We start from the raw sequence: 22,995 nt of genomic DNA on the forward strand, positions 1-22,995 counted from the left end.
TAACTCTTAGTTATTACTGTTAGTAACAACAATACCAATAATAACAGTAAATCTGTTTAAAGTTACCATGTAGGCAAGTCTAAAGGATTCATTCTTCCAGAATTAAGTTGCACACGTGATAGTCTAGTAGATAAACACGTATGTCCGAATCTTTTTACATGACTATTACTATGGAAAAGACAAAAGTATAGCCCTCAGGCAGCTTAGCAACTGAAGTTTCACCATGGGAGAAATAAGTCAAAAATATAAAACAGCAGCAAGAGGGCTAGATTTGAAGTCAGAGGACCTGAAGTTGAAACTTGGTTCTGTTACTTGGGAAAGTAATTTCATTGGTCCACAGCTTCATTATCTTTAAGATGAAGGGGTTTGAAGACAAAGAATCAGAGATTATCCAAGTCTAATACCTAGGACTTAGTATATACGGCAATCACAGAAGGGAGAAAATGCTTAATACACCAGGACCAACTGATGAGCATATTCTCTGCAAACACTGGGTACTTATTTTTATAGCACTGGCCTTTGAAATAAAGCTATAGAATTATGAGTCATCAAATTGAGTTCCTTCTACTCACGAAGAAGAGAAAAAGAAATGAAGTAAAACCTGGAATAAAGTTTGAATATGCTTTTGTAGAAAGTCTGCAGGCTATACTGGAACATTCATCAGGACTGAGATCAGAACGATCACAGTTACTGCCAAAATCGATGATGAATGGTATTACATAACTTCACAAACCAGTCTTCTTTATCATGAACTTCACCAAAGCAGGAAATGAGGTATTTTTGCTCATTTGGAAGGGGAAGAGATTGGGTGCTGATTAAAATGAAAAAAAAATTATATTTAACCTCTTAATATTATCACTAGATGAATTGTAAAACTACTACCCATTAATTCTTTTGCTCCAAAGTCTAATGATAATATTTTTTTTAACTGATCTGAAAATGTTCCTTTAATTTCCTTTGTGGTACTCTCCATCCCATTCCATACCTCCCCCACTACCCGCAATTAGGAAAAGACTTTTCTTCTACTTAAAAAGTTAGGACTACTCCAATAACCTGTCATTTGTATGATAGGTAAATCCATATATGCTGGTCTATAGACATCTATATTCCCTGACATGAAGAAAAAAATTGATCATTTACATATGTAATGTATATTTTTATTTGCATGTATCCTATAGCCCTCTATTACTTTATAAGCTCTTTAATTCTCTGAGAGCAGGGGAATAATTCATTTATCTAATTCCCCCCAGGGCTTATCCCAGCATACTGGCACTTAATAAACATATGATGAATTCTTAAATCCAACAAAGGCTATAAAGACATTCTACTGACAAGAACATGGTTTTCCTCAGAGGTGGGGGTGCGAAGATGGGAATGAGACAGTCCAGAGGAGATGCTACTACTTCCCTTGGTAACCAATTTCTACACTCAAGGGTTGGAAAATTCTTCTTAAAAATCCTTGTTCTGGAGGTTCTAAAGAGGTAGAGTGGTAGAATAGAAAGAATGTTGGAATTGAATTCAGAAGATTTGAGTTTAAATCCCACCTTGGCCACAAAGTTGCAATATGATGTTGAATAAATCACTTAACCTCACTGAGCCTCAGTTTCTTAATCTGTAAAAATGGAACAAGAGTTGTCCTATTTCCCAGGTATTTTTTTTTTTAAGCAAAGTGCTTTGTAAATTGTAAACCACAGAAAATGTGGGCTAGTATTAACAAAAATACTGGCATCATACTGTGTGTGTGTGTGTACATACTTCTGATTACTTTCTATTTTAAGTAGCTGCTTTGCATTTTTTTTTAACCTGCATATTGCTCACAATTTTATGTAAATTTTAAGCATCCTATAACTCATCGACTAATTCTCTCCTGGCTACCTGTTGCAAGTAATTGAAGTTCAGAAATAACTTTAAAAAAATCTTTGTTCTGTTATTTAACAGTGACTCCTCTTATTCTGTAAGTAAAGCTGGAGAACAACTGGTTACTATTATCAATCAATACCTGCTTATATACTTGAAAACTTATTAAGTCAATGACCTCTTAACCTTCTTTCCCCAAAGAGCCCATTCAGCTGACCTTTCTTCAGTTTTCATCTTTCAAAAGCCATTAATCCTATTTACATTTTGCCCAATAAACCCTCTCCATGTTATATGTGAGAACTGTAAAGGAGACCAGGCACAATGACCAACCATAGAATTGATATTTCTGAGCATGGATGAGTCATCAGGAGTCATCTAGTCCAAACTCTTTATTTACAGGTGAGGAAACAGAGGCTCAGAGACATACCACAGTACCTAAGGACTGTCTCCTCTTACTGTTTCCTTCTCTGGGTTTGGAGAAAAACATCTGGTCCCCAAGGCAAGCAGAAAATAGATAGGAAGGAATCAAGAGATTGCAGAAACTGAAGGAGTCTACTACTCCCTCTGATACTTCTTGGTCCTGGGAGGCAGGAAACTTGAACGATTCTATGCCTGTGTCTACCCCTAACTTACTATGTAACCTTGGGCAAATCATTTTACATCCCTGGGCCTTCATTTTCTCATCTATAAAATGAGAGGTTGGGGTGGCTTAGGTGGTGCAGGGAATAGAGCACCAGCCCTGAGTCAAAAGGACCTGAGTTCAAATCTACCCTCAGACATTTAACACTTACTAGTTATGTGACCTTGGGCAAGTCGCTTAACCCCAATTGCTCTGCCTCCCCCCCCAAAAAAAAGCAATGAAATAAAAATAAAATGAAGGTAGCTTTTTTCAGGGTTGTTCCAGCTCTAAGATTCTTTGATTTTAATTTACACAATTTTAGACATCTTTGGAAAGGTATAGCTAGATGGCATGATGTTTAGAGGGCTGAGCCTGAAATCAGGAAAACTCATCTTCCCAAGTTCAAATCTAGCCTCAAGCACTTATTAGCTAGGTGACCCTGGGCAAGCCACTTAACCTCATTTGCCTCAGTTCCTCATCTGTAAAATAAGTTGGAGAAGGAAATGACAACCCTCTCCATTATCGTTGCCAAAAAAACAAACATCGGATATTACTGAAAAACAGCTGAACAACAAATGAAAGAGAAGCGAAAAAATCTTACTGCTCAGCACTATTGCTCCTAATACCAATTCATTTCCTTATTATAACGCTGCCCTCAGATCCAACTTAAGTTTCCTTGAATAGGTTTATAAAACCTCAGCAATAGAACTATTCTGGTCTAGGTACTTAGGTGATAAATTTTATCTCTCAAAGATCTCCTTTCTTATACTGAGCCAGCCATCAATCCCCTCCCATAGTTTTCCTACTGGCAGTCACTTACTTGGATATTAGAAACAACTGTATTAGAGGATTTATATCTCCTCTTCCATTCCCCACCATCCAGTTGGTCCATTCGACAAATGCGTGGAAAGCAACTTTGGTTCTTTTGTCTTTAATTCAAAGGCTTTCACACATATTCCTTCAAATCTTGGTTCTGACAAAACTACTCCCCCTACCCCCTCTCACATAGGAATGCCTCTTGACTCCAGCAACTGAAAGAACAACATGCTAATGTCGGTTTGGGACACAATCTTAATCTCTCCCAAAGTGACAGAGAGGCTCCCTTTTTAGAAAGGAATCTAATAGAGGGGTTTTAAAAACCCAACAAAAGAGGAGGCAGCAAAATGAAAACAACATGACCCTTCCCTCAGTCTCCCTGGCTATCTCTCACCACCAGTGCTGGCTGTGGTACCCAATGCAAAAGCTCTGCAAATAAAAACGCCCTTGAGCTGCAAGTACTTCATGACAATTAGGACCACTAATGCTCATATGTGGAAACGGCTGTGAAGGATTCTTGAAAATAGTTTAATTTAGCTGAGACCAAACATGAACTTGGCAGCTGAGAGGGGGAAATATAATTCAGTTTTTGCAAGCAATCACATATTCACGTGTAACATGAAGAGTCACTTAACAGTTACACAGGTGGGTACATGGACCAGGGGATAAGAGTGTTGGCTGGGCCTGGAACCAGGAAGACTTGAGTTCAAATTTGACCTCAGACATTTAGTGGCTAGTGACCCCGGGAAAATCATATAACCTGCTTCAGTTTCCTTAACTGTAAATTGGGGATGATAACACCTTCACAGGGATGTTGTGAGACTCAAATAAGACAGTATTGAAGATATTTAATTATATGTGTATATTTAGTTTGTATGTGTATAATATATTTAATTAATATATATTATGTGTAATATAATTGAATTTATATATTTTATTTCATATAGTACTTGACACATAGCAAATGCTTAATAAATGTTTGTTCCCATCCCTTTCCATAATTAACCCATTAAACTATATTGTCTACTACTCTGAAATCCCTTCTCCCTTTATATTATCTCAGTTCTTGCCTTCTTGCCAAACTCCAACCTTAAATTACCCCTGCCATCTACTCCCTCTGTTCCTGTATATTGCTCACCTGTGCTAGAAGTCACAGTCACATTATTGACTAGGTGTATGACCAAGTTTTTGTTACCTGATATCAACTGGGCCCTCGCTGCCATAAACACAATGCTTCTATTCATCCCTAGTCTACTATATAAACTTAGGGTGTGGGAACCTGGGGGGGAGCAGGGGGGGAGGGGCACAGTAGGGGGAGAGAGAGAATGAGAATAAATTGTTCTATATATTGCTCCAACAAACGTGTGTATAATCCTATATATTTTACGGATTTAAAGAACCATTCTGAGAAAGGGTTCATAGGCTGTACCAGCCTGTCAAAGGAACAGGAAAAAAAACCCCACAATTAAGAATCCCTGCTCAGTAGCAATTTCAGCAGTAACTACTCCAAATCTTTTCTTCTCAAGCCTTCTCTTTCCTTTCCAGCAGAAGACCTCTCCTAATCGAAACCACTGGCCTCTCTCGTCTTCTCTAATCAAAACCTTGACATTTTCTCAATCTATCATTTTCTCAATCTTTCCTATAGTCTTTGAGGAAGACTTTACCTTTGCATTGCACCAAAGGCAACCCCTCTAGGTGAAACCTTCATCCCAATCCCTCTTCTCCCTAATCTTCATTCTTTTTCTATCTATGGCTCTGTACAGCTGCTACAAAACCCAGCTAATAAGTATCTAAAGCCAAATTTAAATTCAGGTCTTCCTGACTCCAAGTCCAATGTTCTGTCCACTATACCACCTAGGCGCTTCAATAGTTGTTCAAATGAAAAAGACTTGGAGAGGCAAGCAACTTCTTGGAATCCAAGTACATCTAGAAGAGATGAACAAGTCCTGTGAGTGCCCTTGCATTGGACCCATGACATTCCTAGGTGTTTTCAGTTCAGGGGTTTCTTTCAAGAGGTTAACAGTCAATTCTTTCTATCTTCACTTTGCCCTATGGTTCCAATAACATCCAGTTAGCTGTTGTTTAGTCATCTTTTAGTCATGCCCAACTCCCTGTGAACCCCATTAGGGTTTTCTTGGCAAAGATACTGGAGTGGTTTGCCATTTCCTTCTCCAGCTCATTTTACAGATGAAGAAACTAAGGTGAATAGGGTTAAGTGACTTCCCAAGGTGACACAGCTGATAAGTGTCTGAGGTCAGATTTGAACTAATAAAGATGAGTTTTTTAGGCCTGGCACTCTATTTACTGTGCCACTCAGCTGTCCTTTATGCTTTCTTGGAAAATAACATCCAGATTTTTAATTTGATCATGGCTTTCAGGGAATTTTATAATTTTAAATTCTCTTGTCCTCTTTTACAGGTTGATTACTTTTTTTTTTTGAGCAATCAGGGTTAAGTGACTTGCCCAGGGTCATATAGCTAGTAAATGTCAGAGGCTAGATGAACTCAGGTCTTCCTGACTGCAGGGTCAGTGCTCTATTCACTATATTACCTAGCTGCCCTTAGGTTGGTTATTTTTTTTTAAACAATTTTTAAAAAGATCTTTAGACTTTGTGCTAATGTGTGGATCTCAGTTTGTTTCTTCTATTCAGTATTTTGAAGTAATCTACTCCTGGGTAAGGTTTTCTACCTTCAATTTCTAAGCTATTTGTTCTCCTTTCTTTTTTTCTTTCCAAACTCTCATTTTATTTCTAATTTGATTTTACTATTACTTCATTTTTTCTACTATTTTAGTCCTTTTGGCCAAGCTTCTTTTCCCTCTGAGCTACTTGTTGTTGTTGGGCAGTTACACTCTTTTCCTGATTACCTCTTGGGTTTTCTCTTAATCCATAGTACTTCGTTGTGCCTTGTGAGTTTTTTCTTATGTTTACTCCTATTTTCAGTCTCAGTTCAAGGTTTGAGATTTTGTACTTAGGTTAGTCTCCTTAACACCCTTGCATGGGATAGTTTGGTTCTACCACTTCTAAGAGTATGGATGCTTCTGCCACTGCCAATTCAGGTGAGACATCTGGGTCCCACCCTTTCCTTTGATGCTGCTGAGGCCTTTATAGAGCCACGCATTGTGCTAAGCACTAGGGATAGAAAAAGAGGGAAAAGATAGTCTCTGTTTGCAGTCTAATGAGGGAGACAACAAGCAAACCAATACATACAAAGCCATATACAGGGAAAATATGCCATCATTAAAAGAGAAAAGGCACTAGAATCAAGAAGATTTGGGAAAAGCTTCCTGTACAAGATGAGATATGAACACAACATGGTTTTCTAGGGAAATAGCCAGAGATCAGATCACAAGTTATTGTAAGAAAAGGGGGAGAAACATTTAGTTGGAAAATAAAAAAAAATAATGGCCAGTCAAGCATTCTCAGCTTTACTTACCCATATAATTTCTGTTAACTTTTTTTTGCCTTAGAATTTTTGCCTATCACCAACACATACTGTATGTTTTCATTGGCTTTAGCTAAACTTACTTCACATGTTCAGTATGTGTGAGAATTTCCATAATTCTCCAGTTCTTAATCTTAAAGGATTGAGAAATTTGTGATTTCATAAGTTTACCCACAAAATGAAAAGTTTACCTAATTCAACTTACTTGTGATAAGCTTGGTTTGAAAGGTCTCTAAATTCATTATTTTCCAACTAAGAGGTTCTCTTTTTAGTATATGACTACTATAAGACTTGTAACTCTTCCTAACTTTAGAATATGGAAACACACTGGGCAAACAAATATCACAAGCTCAGTAAGGAGCTCTAATCAAACATTATCTATTCTGGTTTGCTTCAAATTTTCTACTTAAATATTATAAGGTATATTTTGATGGTATTAATCTGACTGCTTTTAACCATAAATATCCTTTTAGTTAGCCAATTATCATCCATGAGATCCATGAGCCCCACATGATTCCCCAAAGGACTTAAGAGATCTTTTTTTTGTCTTCCAAGTCACATATCAAATCCAAGCTTATGGAACAAGGAATGATTGGACAGTAGGAGTCTCTGCATTTCAAGCTATCCAGTGAAAACTGGACTCTTACCAGTAAGACTGACTCATTTATCAAGAGATGGAACTCAGTAGCTAGTGTCCACATACGTTCTTTTTTTCTAAAAAGCATCTGCCATCACCAACACATGAAATGGAATACTACAATGGGAAACTGTAAACTGGCAAGTTGAAAAATGGGCAGCAGCTGTTGGTCTGAGGTCATAACCCCCCAGAGGTTGCTTTTTCCTCATGTGAAGGTCAGTACTTTCCATGATTAACTTTCAATTACTGTCATGGGTGTAATAAAAAAAAAAAAAAACCTGAAGGAAGAAGGAAACTTTCCCCTCTCTCTGTAACCTACTTCCATTTCTGGCCTCTCCTCTTCCCTTGTCAACTCTTGACCTCAAACTTCATTCCATATTGCCCTAAGTTTAAGCAAAAAACAAAAAAATCCATAGCACAGTGAAGAGGAGATAATATTACAAGTATCATATACCTCCCTCTCATTCTTGAAATTTATTTTTGATACCGTGTTTCCCCGATAATAAGACCTATCCGGAAAATAAGCCCTCCCCTTACTGTGTAAGATTCCTCTAAAATAAGCCTTCCCCCGAAAATAAGCCCTATTGAGATTGCTACTGTAGTGAAGGTGATGCCCTGCGCTACACGCTACATTACGGTACCCTCTGTATCTGACGGAAGATCGGAAGAGCGTGAAACACATGCAGCGCTCCGAGCTGCATCCAATCAGAGCTGCAGCAGTGAGCGTGTCATCCTTTTCTTCCCCAGTGATTTGCTTGCTGGCGCCATTGAGAGCAGTGCCGCGGAGGAGAGCTGAGGCAGGACAACATAAGCCCTCCCCTGAAAATAAGCCCTTTGGTGTTTTTCTTTCCAAAAAAATTAATAAGACAGTGTCTTATTATCGGGGAAACACGGTAATACTCACAGAACATAAAATTCACCATTTAGGGCAACCAGCTTGTTGAAATAGGATTGCTGAGTGGTCAGATATGTATGGATAAGGAGAACTGCCACACAGTGAATCAATATAAAGGAAGGAAATGATCAGATTGAAATTTTATTGATCATAAACTGATTAGTCCAACTTGGTCTGACAATATCAAGGAGTAGACCAAGAGACATAAGGAGTGAGTGATATACTTTTAGTTGCATTTACTATTGCTGAAGGTTTTCAAATACACAGCTTTTAAATACTTATTTCCATTCGGTTAAAAAACTGTGTTATAATTTTTTATATTATTATTTTCATATTAAAATATCTTGTATTAAAAACACTCTGCAAAAGTTATAAGACCATATAACTATGTGGGAGGTAATGGCTTCATTTTATATAGTAAGAACTCCTACAACTGGTTTTGTGACATACCATCAAGGTCTCTAATGCTGTCTTGCTAATTTTTTGTCAGTTTTCCTGGTTTGGTTTCTAGAAGGCTCCTAGATCAGGTCTTTGATAAAGCAAGAGGTGTGGCATTCGAGGAGAGTTGACAGTCAGGAATAGGATTAATACCAGGAATAAGGAAATGGTGGGTGGAGTTGAGGAAAAAACATGGTCTAGGAAGGAGAGAGAAAGGGACAAAGGAGAAGAAAAGGATTCTAAAAAATGGCAGTGTGTACATTTGCAAAAGGTAGGGAAATCTATGGTGATGGATAGATATTTTTTAAGAGGAATGTAGAAGTTGGAAAGGACTGTAAGGATTATCTAATTCAGGGTTTCTTGACGTGGGGTCTCCATGGATAGATTTCAGGGGATCGGTGAATTCAGATGGGGCAAAACTCTTACATCTTCATTTTCATTGGCTTCTAATTGAACGTTATCACTTCCTTCAATTATGAATTTAAGATAACAGTATTTTAAGAAGGGATCCATAGGTTTCTCCAGACAGCCAATGGGGACCACTCTACACACAAAAAAATTTAAAATCCCTGTTGTACTTCAACCCACTTATTTTATAAATTAGAAAACTGAGGCAGAGAATAGTGAAATTATTTTCCCCAACTTCATACTTCAAGTAAAGAAGATTCAGCCATAAGTCTGAGATCTAAGATAAACTTGACGGAAATCATTAAAAGGTAAGTGAAAAGAGGGAAGAATACTTATGATGGTATATTCATATAGCTAAAATATAAGGAGGTGGTATGTCAGATACTTTCATCAGACTTTTAATATGAAGAACTGCCTCCAGTAAAGTGCTAAATGAGAGATTTAAGAATTCTAACTCTAATTTTATTTATCTTTTTGAATATTTTTCCCCAATTACATGTAAAAATAATTTTAATTTTTTTTAAATTTTGGGGCAGCTAGGTGGTGCAGTGAATAGAGCACCACCCCTGGAGTCAGGAGGACCCGCTTTCAAATTCGGCCTCAGACACTCAACACTTACTAGCCATGTAACCTTGGGCAACTCACTGAAGCTCAATTTCCCTGCCTTCCCTCCTCCAAAAGACCAAAAAAAAATTGAGTTCCAAATTCTTTTCCTTCTATCCCAATCCCTCCTTGAGGTGGTAAATGATTTGATACAGTTTATACATGTGCAATCAAGCAAAACATTTCCATATTAGCTAAGTCATATTTTAAAAAGAAACACATCCATCTCTGACCTTTTTCTTGCTGCAATATATTTGCCATTTCTTCTCTGCTGGAAGCTCGAACATGGCTTCTCTGTGTTTGTCTGTGAGGTCAAGTTCATCCTAAAAAGAAAGGAGATATCAAATGGTCAAAATATCAAATTCCAAGCCTAATAAAATTAAACCAATATCAATAATTTGCCATGAAAGAAGACATTAATATGGTCATTTAAATCTTGGAAAGAACTTTAGGTACATTATATCACATGAGGTATTAGAGGTACTATACATCCCAAAGTATTTATTGTTAAAGAACTGCGATTCAGAAGTTAAGTGACTCATCCAAGGTAACCAGTAAGTATCAGAGGTAGGTTCTGAACCCAGCTCTCTACCAAGTACAAGAATCAAGTGTTCTTTTATAATACTTCCTAAGGGGGAAAAAAAAAAACTTATCAAACACATTTAATTCATTTCCATTCACAAAACTTTTATTAATCTCATGTTTTATACAAGACAGCAGGGATACAAACACAAAAATTAAATAGTCCCTGCCATCGTGCATCTACTGTTCTATTCAGGAAATGCAACACAAATTAAAACATAGACAAACAAACAAAATTAGTAGGAACTACAGCTAACAACTGGAGGAATCCAGGAGAATGGAACTGGAAAGGCCTCCAGTAAAATAGGGCACTTGATTTACTGACTAGATTTCCATGGAATGTAAGCTCCTTGAGGGTAGGAACTATTTCGTTGTCATTGTATGTCCAGGGCCTAGCACAGTTCCTGCCACACAGTAGGCACTTATTTGCTACATGTTACATAAAGCTCTGAAGGAAGCTAGGGATTTTGCAAAGCAGAGATGAAGAGGGACTGCATTCTAGGTGAATGTGGGATCATTTGGACAAAAGGCACAGAGATCAGAGATGAAGTGACCTCAGGGGAAGCAGTCAGCAAGTCAACTTGACTGGTATAAAGATTTCCTAAAAGGGTTCCTTTATTCAATTTCTCTGCATTTTATTTGCTTAAATGAGAGCCTCCTGACTTTTTTGGTACCTGTTACCTCCCCCTCTGTTCCCCCCACCAAACTGAAAGTCCTTTTAAAATCATACTCCAAATGCTTATTTATCTTTTTTTTTTTTATTAATTTTACCCTCTGGTCATAAACAGTTATATGCAAATGAGCTTGCAGCTCTGAAGGCTTCGGCTTAGACCAATATCTCTTCGGTGTCCTTGTAACCATTTCTTTACACGCATTTCTTCAGCTTTCAATAAATAAAAGATAATTCTCTGCCTCTTTATAACACACACAAATGAATTATCATTCAATTATTCATTCACATTCACAAAGGAATTTGAGTCTTTACATTGTACATCAAAGTGCATGTGTGTACACACACGTACGCCAAAATATACTAAATGCTGCCCCAGAGTCAGGATTGCTTGTGCTCAGATCTGGCCAGACGCTTACTACAATTATAACATTGGTCACTTAACCTCTTTGTCTCAGTTTCCTCATTTGTCAAATGAAAATAATGAAAAATGTACTTCTCAGGGTTGTTGTATCAAAGGAGTTAATAATTGTAAAGTGCTTAGCACAGTTCCTAGCACATATTAAGTGATATATAAATATTAGCTAATATTATTATTATTTTCTGACCCAAACTGTTCAAATTCTGTCTGAAAAGCTACATACATGCATTCTATCTGAAAGTAGAATATATGCATATATTAGCACTTTTTTTTTTGTTTTGTTTTGTTTTGTTTTTGCTTTTTGGAGGGAGGAAGGCAGGGCAATTGGGGTTGTGACTTAGCCAAAGTTACACATCTAGTAAGTGTTAAGTGTCTGAAGTCACATTTGAATTCAGGCCCTCCTGACTCCAGGGCTGGTGCTCTACTCACTGTAGCACTTAAAAAAAAAGTTGTTTTCCTATTCCTATTATGTATCAAAGCATTCATCTCTAATGGTGGCAAAAGTTTATTTCTTTTGATAGTATAAATCTCTCACTTTACCCAAAAACACGATTTTAGTCCCTTTCATCCCTAAAAGCTCCATTAGACAAGGTCTTTAAAGTAAAAAGTAAACCCAAACACAAGTGATATAATTACCATAATTCCACAACCATTATTCATCTTCAACACTCTAATTGGTAGCATGGTATCTGGCACACAGTAAGCACTTAATGAATGCTTGCTGACAACAGACTATTTCTGATGTTAATTACTGTGGCTTTTTTCTTGTCTCCCCCTCTTTGAGCCAGTAGGCCTAAGGAATTCCAGAATCTGAGTTAGAAGGCATCTCAGAGGCCACCTAATTCAACCTATACCTAAATAAGACTTCTCTTTGCAACATACCTAGCAAGTAATCAGTCAATCTCCACTAGTAAGGTAATTCCCCACTTCCTGAGGGGACCCATTCTATTTCTGTGGATAACTGATAGATAAGAAGGTTGGTTTTCTGCATAGTAAGCCCAAATCTACCTCAAGGCAATATTACTCCAGAGATCCAGGCTTTACCCTTCTCTGCCATTATGACAACAGACCTTCAAATTCTCAAAGAAAACTATGATCCTTCTCTCAGTCACATGCAATCTAAATAGCTTCAGTGCCTTCAACTAAATATCCTCAGTTCAACAATATGAACTCAAGGGCCTTCACTAACTTGGTCATGGGATCATAGAAGAGAACTTAGACACCAATAAGTCTGACCTCCTCATATTAAGTGACTTGCCCAGGGTCACACACAGAAAGTAAATGTATGAGTCCTTATGTGAACTCAGGTCTTCCCATCTTCAGGACCAGGTCCCTATCCATTCCTTCCTGTTGAGTTACATGTTGGTACAACAGTAATTCTTTTTCACAGTGGCCTGGTTTGCTTATATCTTACTCTCTCAGGTTCTCAGTAGTTGTGTAAAAACATACCAGGTCAGAGATTTATGCCATCATTAGTCAAATGAGACAAGAGAAAACCCTCAAAGAAATATTAGCTAACTTGAAAGTTACTCTACAAAACTGACTCTGTCTGAAATAATTCCAAAAGAACACCAAAGAATTGCATTTATACTCCTCAGGAATCCATATACATGTTCTCACTGTTTATTTGTTCAGTTGCTGAGCAGTCAAATTTTTATAGAAATGGTATTAAAAATCCATAGGACTTTCAGTATTTGAAAAGAAAACGAGAATCTGTGTTGAAGGTTCAGCAAAAAAAAATAATAAGAAACACAAAGAGTGACCACCACAGTAGTGGGCTCCACCTCCACACAGGTGAACTGAACTCTGAGGCCAACTGAATGATTGTCCAGTGTCTGTGTGGACCTGCCACATCATGAAAAAGTCCAGCTGAGATGTTCACTCTCTACTTTGAGCTCAATACCCCATCTCTTCCATGTGCGCTACCTCCACAGTTTCCATCTTCCCCCAACCCCACTCTTTCCAGGTCCCCTTTATGTTTTGTCTTCTTTTTTTAGAATTTAAGGTCACTGGGAGCAGGAACCATCTTGTTTTCAGGTTCTAGTATTCCCAGAGCTTAGCACAGTACCTGGCATTGCATTCTCTCTCTAGAGTAGAAGAATGGAGGGGAAGAAGATAAAGAATTCAGTTTGGGACATGTTGAACTTAAGGTGTCCTCTCAGAAGTGGAGAGAGGGGATGGATCTGGGGAGTGTTGAAGGATAAAGGTAGATGTAACTGTGTTGGGAACAAGTCTCACTATTGGCTACTGTAGGAAAGTGTCATCTATCAAGCTAACAAAGAATGAAAAGTGAATACTGATTTGGAATGTTGAGAAATCAAATCTTCAGCTGAAAAAGAACAATGGAGTTAGCTGAATTTCTCTACATTTCTTCATCAGTTAAGTCCTTAAGTAACCACTTTTTTCTCTCTCAATTTGCCTCTGTGTGGTAGTTGACTAGAAAGTATAACCTTCTTGGTAGTATGACTTCTCTATTGTGTTTATTAACTTTATATGCAAACATTTTCATCTTTGGAGACATTTTGCCTGCTCCTGGAGTTCTCTTTATACCTTAGGCTTTGCAGAAATAACCCCATGTTTATTTGTGGAGAAGTACTAATTTTACTCTTCCTGAAATATATTTTTAAAAACCAATTAAAGGAGAATGAAGTTGTGCTATGAAAATAAAGCAGGAAACCGCTCTATACCTAGACATTCCTCTCATATGAATTTGAGATTTTTATGGCTCATTTTTCCCCATATAGGCTTTTCTCAAAATTAAAAAAAAATTGTCAATTATATGCCATTTACTCTACTAAAGACCTTTGATACTACATCATGTTATGGAGGTGGATCCTGGATTCTTGAAGACTTTGCCAATAAAGGGGATGGTTTCAGAAAAATCTGGGAAGATCTATATAAAACTAATGAAAAGTGAAGTGAGCAGAACCAGGAGAACAATCTTCAGGGCAACAACAAAATTGTAGGGATAATCAACTATGAAATACAATTCTGATTAATACAATGAGCCACAACTCCAAAGGTTTCATAACACAAAATGCTATTTACCTTCGGATAGAGAACTAATGAACTCAAGAGTACAGATTGAAGTATATATTTTTTCCTTTATTTTTCTTGCCTTTTTTCCCCTCAGAAATATGGTTGATGTGGAAATAAGTTTTGCATGACTGCATATGTATAATAAGTATCAAATTTTTTGCCTTCTCAATAGGTAAGGAACAGGGTGCAAAGAGAGAAAGAATGTGGAATTGCAAATAAAATTTTAAAAAACACTGCCACCAAGACAAAAGACATTAAAATGACTTTAAGTACCAACCTGAGAGATAGACATATAATCTGTCATATAAAACTAGGCCTAGATAAATTTGGAGAGATTCATCACCAGAAGGCAATGAATTTTTAAAGCCACAGCAATTCAAGAAGATTATATGTGTGATAGGATCATTTACTTGGGTCACTCTACCCTTACCCTATACCCAATTTGGGTTAAGCTATATTTTCCCTAAAAGGTAGGTCAGATCAGTGGGGCGTGGGATTGAGTCAAGGCTCAAGTTGAATCTCCCTTTGTAAATTTTTTTTTTCTGGTACCTCTGGCTGAAATGATTTGGTTTCCTAGTCACCTAAGGACATAAAAAAGCCTACCCATTAGAGTCTATACCCTTCAGACTTGCCCTAACACCAGGGAATCATAACAGCCTGCCTTGCTAATCAGATTCATATTCATATGGAGGTGAGGGGGATCTGACCTGGGTGTTTGGATCCCTATTTTATATCCTTTCTATATTAGGGCTAAGTAAACATCCCTTTGCACACACAAAGAGTGGGGTTGGGGGGAGATGGAAACTCTGTGGAGGTAGAACACATGGAAGAGGTGGGGTATTGAGCTCAAAGTAGAAAGTGAACATCTCAGCTGGACTTTCCCATGATATGGCAGGTCCACAAACACACTGGCCAATCATTCAGTTGGCCTCATGGTTCAGTTCACCCATGTGGAGGTGGAGTCCATTACTGTGGTGGTCACTTTTTGTGTGCATCTTACATCCCTATGTAGGCTATGTGAATGGCCTACATACAAGTGTCTCATTTCATCCTGACATAAAGCATGAACAAGGTACCTGTCTAAGTCAGACACATGATCCCAACAACATGAAAGAACTATGATCCACATTGAGGTAGGACATCAAGCTTTAAACTTCTAAAAATTGTGTACCCCAATTAAAAAATCTGTTGCCCCCACATTTATTTCTTTCTAAATGTGCAAACATTAACTACTGTGCTAATAATTATGTAAATTATAAAATTTACACAGAAATCAAAATTTTTAAAAGAATGACATAAATATGAATTGGTAACTGGTCCTAGAGTAAATAGTGAGTCAGTAGAGTTTACTCAATGGAAAATCATATTGTCAGGCCTGTAGGCAGCTATGTAGAAGATGGAACTGGTGTAATAGTAATGGCATTTAAAGATTCCCCTGTATTGGCTTGGTTTTTGGTTTGATTGTGTTAAAACCCAGAGCTTGTTAATCCCACCTGTGGGATGGACTTGTTGACCTGAAAAGAGAGTGCTGAACTGGGAGGAGCTGGTGACGTAGATTTGGGGAGAGACAAGAGAGAGGCAGAAGAACTTTTTGGAAGCAGCACCTTTGGAGGCAGAGAGAGACTGAGAGGATTGCTGAGGGCCACTTTGAATTGCCCAGGACTTTTGAGAGCTGCCACCCGGAGCTTCCAAGGACTAAGGATACATGGCTGTTACGCTGGTACTTTGTCTGTTTTGATGTTGTTTTGCCAGATTTGTCCACTGGTGAAGGACAGTGCTGTTGCTGCAGAAGTTTGGGAACCTTTCTGTTGGTTCAGAGCTACTGAGAGTGTTCTGCAGACAGAGAGTGAATACTGTCCACTGATGAAGGACAGCGCTGTTGTTGCAGAATTCTTGGAACCTTGCTGTTGGTTCAGAGCTACTGAGACTGTTCTGCAAACAGAGAGTGAATACTGTCCACTGGTGAAGGACAGTGCTGTTGTTGCAGAATTCTTGGAACCTTGCTGTTGGTTCAGAAGCCCTGAAGAAGGATTTTCTTGTTGTATGTTTACAGAAATCCTGGAAGAAGGTTTTGCTAATGTTTTCAGGGGTCCTAGGACTGTTCTGCAGACAGAGAATGAATTAATGAAGAGATTGGCAATGTATCTTGTGGCCTTGCTAAGCTTTGTCTCCCCAGGAACAAAGATTGCTGAGAACTTGCCTCCTGTCAAGATGAAGAAAAGACCTCCATTTGGGTATTAAGTGCTGTGCTTAAACTTGTTGTAACTCTGGGGTAGATTCAATTGTGATCCAGGGGTGGGGAACTTTTTACCTTTTTGTGTTCTATGATTGAACAAATGAATGTACTTATGATTGGAAACTAATTTCTATTTGAGAAGAGGGGCTTTGTGGTGGACTAAATGAAGGTACAGCCTAGGGGTGGAATAGTATTTAGAACAGGGACTTTGTAATTGATTGAATGAATATAAGGTCCGGGGGTGGGGTAGTACTTGGAGATTATTTAATCACACTTAGTAAATGCTGTATTTTGAATGATGTCATGTTTTGATCTTCTCTGTTTTAATTTGTCACTGAATAAAATGGAGAGCACCTATGCTAGTATTTTGAACCTTGGGAAGTTGCCTGTCCTTGGCATTACATTACAACTGGAGAGCAGAGAGACTTGAAATAGGAAAAGCAATTAAGCTTATTGTATTATTTCAGACAAGAGGTGATAAAAGTATGAAGTATGGTGGAGGCTGATGAGTAGAGAGAAGGGGACAGATATGGAGGTAGAAAATAACAAGACTTAGCAACTGATTGGATATGTAGGGTGAAGGACAGTGGAGAAGAGAGGATAATGATGAGATTGTAAACTTGCATGATCAGAAGAAAGATGATAGTGCCCTTTGATATCAATAGGTAAGTTTCAAATAAGAGTGAGTTGGCTGTAGGGGGAGGTAAAATATCATACCTACTTGTACCTGCTTATTCTGTATGACTTACTTGGTCCTAAACAAAAAGGGGCTTTTTAGGTATCTTGCTCTAGAGCGAAAACCCAACTTTCTGAGGAGCACCTGATGTAGACATGAGGTGATATGGGAGGCAGAGTTGCAGAATTTTGCAATCCATGTGCAGCAACTGCTTGAGGTGCCCAGGTAGCAGTTTATTATCAATTAAAGAGCAAGTATTTATTAAAGATGCAATGTGTTGAAGAAGCAAGTATGAAGACTGAAATAATGTCTATTTGTAGTTACAATGGGAGAAATACATAAGTACACATAAAAATACAGACAGCATAAATAAAAAGTGAACAGACACCAAAATATGCAAAGTATCAAATATGAGGTAGTGTAATAGTAATGGAATTTAAAGATCCCCCTGGATTGGCTTGGTTTTCAGGTTGAGTGTTGAAACCCAGAGCTTGTGAATACCACTTGTGGGATGGACTTGTTGACAAAAAGAGAGGGCAGAACTGGGAGGAGCTGGTGCCATGGATTTAGAGAGGCACAAGCAGAGAGAAGGCCTGAGAAGAGAGGCAGAAGAACTTTTGGGAGCAGCGTTGTGGAAGATTGCTGAGAGCCAGTTGGAGCCCCCAGGACTTTTGAGAGCTCCCATCCAGTATTCTGTCTGTCTGTTTTGATGTTTTGCCAGATTCGTCTGCTGGTGAAGGACAGTGCTGTTGTTACAGAGGTCCTGAAACCTTACTGTTGGTTCAGAAGCCCTGAAGAAGGATTTTCTTGTTGTATGTTTACAGAAATCCTAGAAGAGGGTCTTGCTGATGTTTTCAGGGGTCCTGGGACTGTTCTGCAGGCAGAGAGTGAATTGATGAGGACACTGGCAATGTATATTGTGGCTTTGTTAACCTTGTCTCTCCAGGAACAGAGATTGCTGAGAACTTGCCTCAGGTCAAGATGAAGAAAAGACTTCTACCTGGGTATTGAATGCTGTGAAGATACCTTAACCTTGTTGTAGCTAAGGGTTAGTTGGCCTTTGTGCTCTCCACTGCCCCTTCTGAGAAGGTGCTTGGCATTAAATGATGATAATTGTAATTCAGTTGTAATCCAGGGGTGGGAAACTTGACTTTTTTGTGCTCTGTGATTGACCAAATAAATACACTTTGTTTATGACTGGAAACTAATCTTAATCTCCATTTGAGAAGAGAGATTTTGTGATTGGAGAGTTACTATGCTGGTATTCTAAACCTTAGAGGTTGCCTTTGCTTGGCATTACAGGTAGTTTGGGAAGAAACGCACCAGGGAAGGGTTTATGCAGAAGATTTTGCTGCTGGAGCATTCTTAAAAGAAGAGTGGTGAGTTGGTAAGAAGAAAGTGCATTTCAGGAAATATTGGAATAGTTTGTGAAAGGTACAAAGGTAAGGTGGAGTGTAGAAGAAGCAGGGTAGGCCAGTTTGTCGAGAAGGAAGAATGCTCAGGAAGTTTAATTTTATTTGGAAAAAACAGGCTTGGTTACATAGGGCTTTAAAAATAAACAGTTTACATTTTATCTTAAAGGTGACAGGAAGCCACTGGAGTCTACTGAGAAGTGGAGGAATATGGTCATATCGAGCTTAAGGAAAATTACTTTGGCACCATTGTGGAGAAAGGACAAAAGTATGGAGAGACTTGAGGCAGGGAGAACAATTAAAAGGGTGGTGCAACAACCCAAGCAAGAGGTGATTGAGTTCGTGACCAAGATGGTAACTGCGTGAACCAAGAGACAGGATCAAATATGAGAGATGTAGCAAAGGTAGAATTGGCAAGATTTGTCAACTGATAGAGGCTATATAGGGTAAAAGAGTTGAAGAAGTGCCAGATAATGCTGTCATAAACCTGGGAAACTGAAAGGATGGTGGTGTCTTTCACAGAAATAAGTAAATCTGGAGAAGGGAAACTTGAGGAAGAAAATAATAAATTCAGTTTGGGGCATGTGTCTTCTTAAGGTGTCATCTCAGAAGTGAGGAGTTTGCTCAGTGAAGAGAAAAGGTGTAGGAGGGGGTATTGAGGGGTAAGAGGAATTGTTCTGGGAAACGTGTTAAGTTCCTACTATGTTCAAGGCACTGCACTAAAGGTATAAAATAGGCAAAAAGACCGTCCCTATCCTCAAGGAGTTCCCAATCTAATGGGTGAGACAACAACAAATTACAAATATATTGTATATAGGAAATAATTAACAGAGGAAAAGTATTAGAATTTTAAAAGTTTGTGAATATCTTCCTGTAGGCCTTTGGTTCAAGAGAGATGGCCAAATGACCATTCTTTTGCTTATAACATGACTAAATTACCCATAAAAAAAGAGAAAGAAAATCTTCTTGTGGAAGAAACTGGTATTGAAAATGCCCACAATGATGAAACTACAGTTGCTTTTAAGTACTCAAGTAAATATGTCTAATTTCACAGGAAGAAGATTTTAGATGATTTCTTATGACCCCTTACATTTCTGAGTGTAGACAAAAGCAATGTAACTAACAATAAGAAAAGCTACCAAAGTGTGTGTGTTTGGGGGGGGGGGGGGAGGGTGTTAGGAATTGACAAAATATATAGGTAAGCTATTCTTAAGGCACAGTCAAAGAACATGAAAATCTCATATAAATTTAAAATGTATATAACTGAAAATCTAATTTGTCTTGTAACTTCCTCAGCTCATCTGCTAATGAATTTACTCTATAACAATCATTGTAAAAGTGACAGCCTGTTGTTCTGATTTATCAACTGACTGAACTCTATTTTCTACTAACCTGTTGTCCAGTTATTAGCACTTTCCCCCAATGAATTATGTTTGTAATGAAATGGCCAGTTAGAGAAAAAAATGATCCCAAGCCCAAGTCAATTATTCTGAGCATCATTTTATTGAGCTGGCCAGTGACAGTCTCCCAAGGAAACCTTAGGAGAGCTGCACCAACCATAGGGAAAGGGGGAATATTTAAAGTCAAAAACCACAAAACAGGTGTGGGGAGTAAAGTTAGTTTGACAATAGTAGATAAACAGGTCGGTTATAGCCAGGCCTTGGTCTGGACAGTTGTATAGCCCTACCCTGACTTATCGGGGGTCCCAGACGTCCGTGTCCTACCCTGGGTCATTCTGACATCTTATCAGGAAGTACAGCAAGGTGGGTCTTACTATTGTATCGCAAGAGAGGGGCCCCTGGCTAGGCACGTATGAGTTCAGGAAGAATTCAGTAATTTTCCAAACTTGTTACATACGGGGCTTAGTATATAAGTCCATGGGCATTTCAGTAACTTGAAAATTTTAATTTATTTTTTAAAAAGTTAACCACTGGCTAACCATATGTTTGTCTAATCAGTTCTACTGACCTACTTTCATATTTTTTAACCAGCACCAAATAGCTTTAATGATTGCTATTTTATAATATAGTTTGAAATCTGGTCATTCTAGGCCATCTTCATACCTCCTCCCTCCCCCGCCCCCCCCTCCAATTCCCTTGAAATTTTTCACTGTGCCAATAGTTGGATTATTTTAAAAGGTCATTTAACTCTGTAATTTCTTGGTAGCACTAAACATCTAGGTTAATTTTATCCCCACTGATATTGCTAAAACACTTTCTTTTATTTCTAAAGTGTGTTTTGTAGTTGAATCTATGTGTCTTGAATTTTTTTTAGGTTAATTCAGATACTTTATATACATTTTCTAGCTGTATTCTGAATTTTTTTTTTACTATTCTATCTTTAATGTCTTTTTTTACATCTTTTAAATTAGCTCTCAATCCCTATGAATTTGTTTTGCCAAACTGATTGTTTTGTTGTTTGATAGACTGGACTCTTCTCAGCAATGCCAGGGTTATAAGGCAACTCCAAAAGACTCATGATGGAGAGAAGTATCTACACTCAGAGAAAGAACTAGAAAGAACAGAGTTTGAATGCAGATTGAAGAAAACTACGTGCTCTCTTTCTTTTCTATTTGGTGATGGTTAAAAAATATAAAAGTAGGTCAGTAGAACCGATCAGACAAACATATGGTTAGCCAGTGGTTAACTTTTTAAAAATTAAATTAAAATTTTTAAAAGTTACAAACATAATTCATTGTTTTGCTGAACTGACCTAGTTTCCTCCCATAGACCCTCCCTCCACCTCCACCCCTCCAACTTATTTTTCCCAGCCCAAATTCTTGGCTTTTACCTTGACTAATTTCTTTAACTTTAACCCTTCCCTTTCCTTTGCCAGCACAAATAAGAACATGGTAAGAAATGCCCTCTATCCTCACCCCCCCCCATGATAGTTTGAATCATAATTCTTTCCAAGAAATATTAATTTAATTTATTCTTCTTCCTCTTTTCCCTTTCCACAATACTATAGAATCTAAATCCCAATTTCACTGGCTTTTCATTTACTTGTTCTTTAATTTTCAGGGAAGGATAGGACTTCTGAAAGACAAAAACAAAACCTTAATGCCTTCTCTGTTTCACAATTTCATACAATTACAGATCTCTATGTCTCCTCATCTGGTTTGAAGGCTCTTTTACTGAGAAGCCTCTTCTCAGAAATATAAATTAATGATGGAGGCAGAGTGAAGTAAGAGTTGGACCTTGGACTTCACATTCAGAACTGCTTTCAGGCTTTTAAAAGTTGCTACCTGCTCATGCAGAGACCAACCAGTGTCTCATTCTAAACTTCCTTCTTTACAGTTTCTTCTTAGATTCACATGGTGAGGCACCCATATGTGGACTTAAGGTGGGAGATGGGTCCTGAGAAGGAGGAATAATGTTGAAAAAGATCTTTCCTCAACTAGGGCCCATTTTTAAGCCCCCTTTGCTTTACTCCCTCTCTCTGGAGAAACAAGTATTCACCTTCCATGTATATGACCCAGTGAATTCCCACTGGAGCTCCTCAGGGCTTTTTCCCTTCCCTCTCAAGATCTTCAGGTAGGAAGAGAAACTAAAAACATAGAACCTCACAGATCCTCCCCTTCCTCTAGAGCCAAGATGCTATCCTCCTCCTCCCCTTGCTTCCCCCGAAACACCTTCCTCTGTTTTCCTTTTCCCTATAAAATTAGTCAACCAGTCAGGAAATGGGGACACTAGTCTCAGAAATGTAGAAATACTTTCACATTAGACATTAGTCAGGTTATAAAGAAGAATTGTATCAGATGGAATGAACAGTGGAAAAGAGGAAACAAAACCAACAAGAAAAAGAAAGAGAGCATGTAGTTTTCTTCAATCTGCATTCAAACTCTGTTCTTTGTAGTTCTTTCTCTGAATGTAGACATCTCTCTCCATCATGAGTCTTTTGGAGTTGTCTTATAACCCTGCATTGCTGAGAAGAGTCCATTGTGTCCACGATTGTATACAAAGTTCTCCTTGTTCTGCTCTCCTCACTCAGCATCAGTTCATATAAGCCTCTCCAGGTAAATATGAAGTCCATCTGCTCCTTGTTTCTTATAGCACAACAGTATTCCATTACATTTATGTACCACAACTTGCTTAGCCATTCCCCAATTGATGGGCATCCCCTTAATTTCCAATTCTTTGCCTTTTGGTGAATATATTTTTAAAAATTGAATATACTATTTGGGGCGGTCAGGTAGCACAGCGAGTAAGAGCACTGGCTTCAGTGTCGGGATGACCTGGGGATC

The 22,995-nt window shown here is 38.2% G+C and overlaps 2 protein-coding genes across 6 annotated transcripts in view; both read right to left on the bottom strand.

Moving 5' to 3' along the window:
- The window catches only part of JKAMP (JNK1/MAPK8 associated membrane protein), a 449,359-nt gene that overhangs the window by 239,244 nt on the left and 187,120 nt on the right, over window positions 1–22,995 (bottom strand). The gene's annotated exons all lie outside the window — the stretch shown is intronic.
- DAAM1 (dishevelled associated activator of morphogenesis 1) overlaps window positions 1–22,995 on the bottom strand; it is a 231,632-nt gene that overhangs the window by 94,470 nt on the left and 114,167 nt on the right. For all 5 annotated transcript variants that reach the window (XM_069092062.1, XM_069092064.1, XM_069092063.1 and 2 more), the window contains one exon: window positions 9,950–10,039. In XM_069092062.1, the coding sequence (XP_068948163.1) occupies window positions 9,950–10,039 (90 nt within the window). The remainder of the gene's footprint in view (window positions 1–9,949; window positions 10,040–22,995) is intronic.

The sequence above is a fragment of the Petaurus breviceps genome, unplaced genomic scaffold, assembly GCF_028583685.1.
Source record: "Petaurus breviceps papuanus isolate PSGF00001 unplaced genomic scaffold, PetGlider_PUasm1.0 189, whole genome shotgun sequence".
NCBI lineage: Eukaryota > Metazoa > Chordata > Mammalia > Diprotodontia > Petauridae > Petaurus > Petaurus breviceps.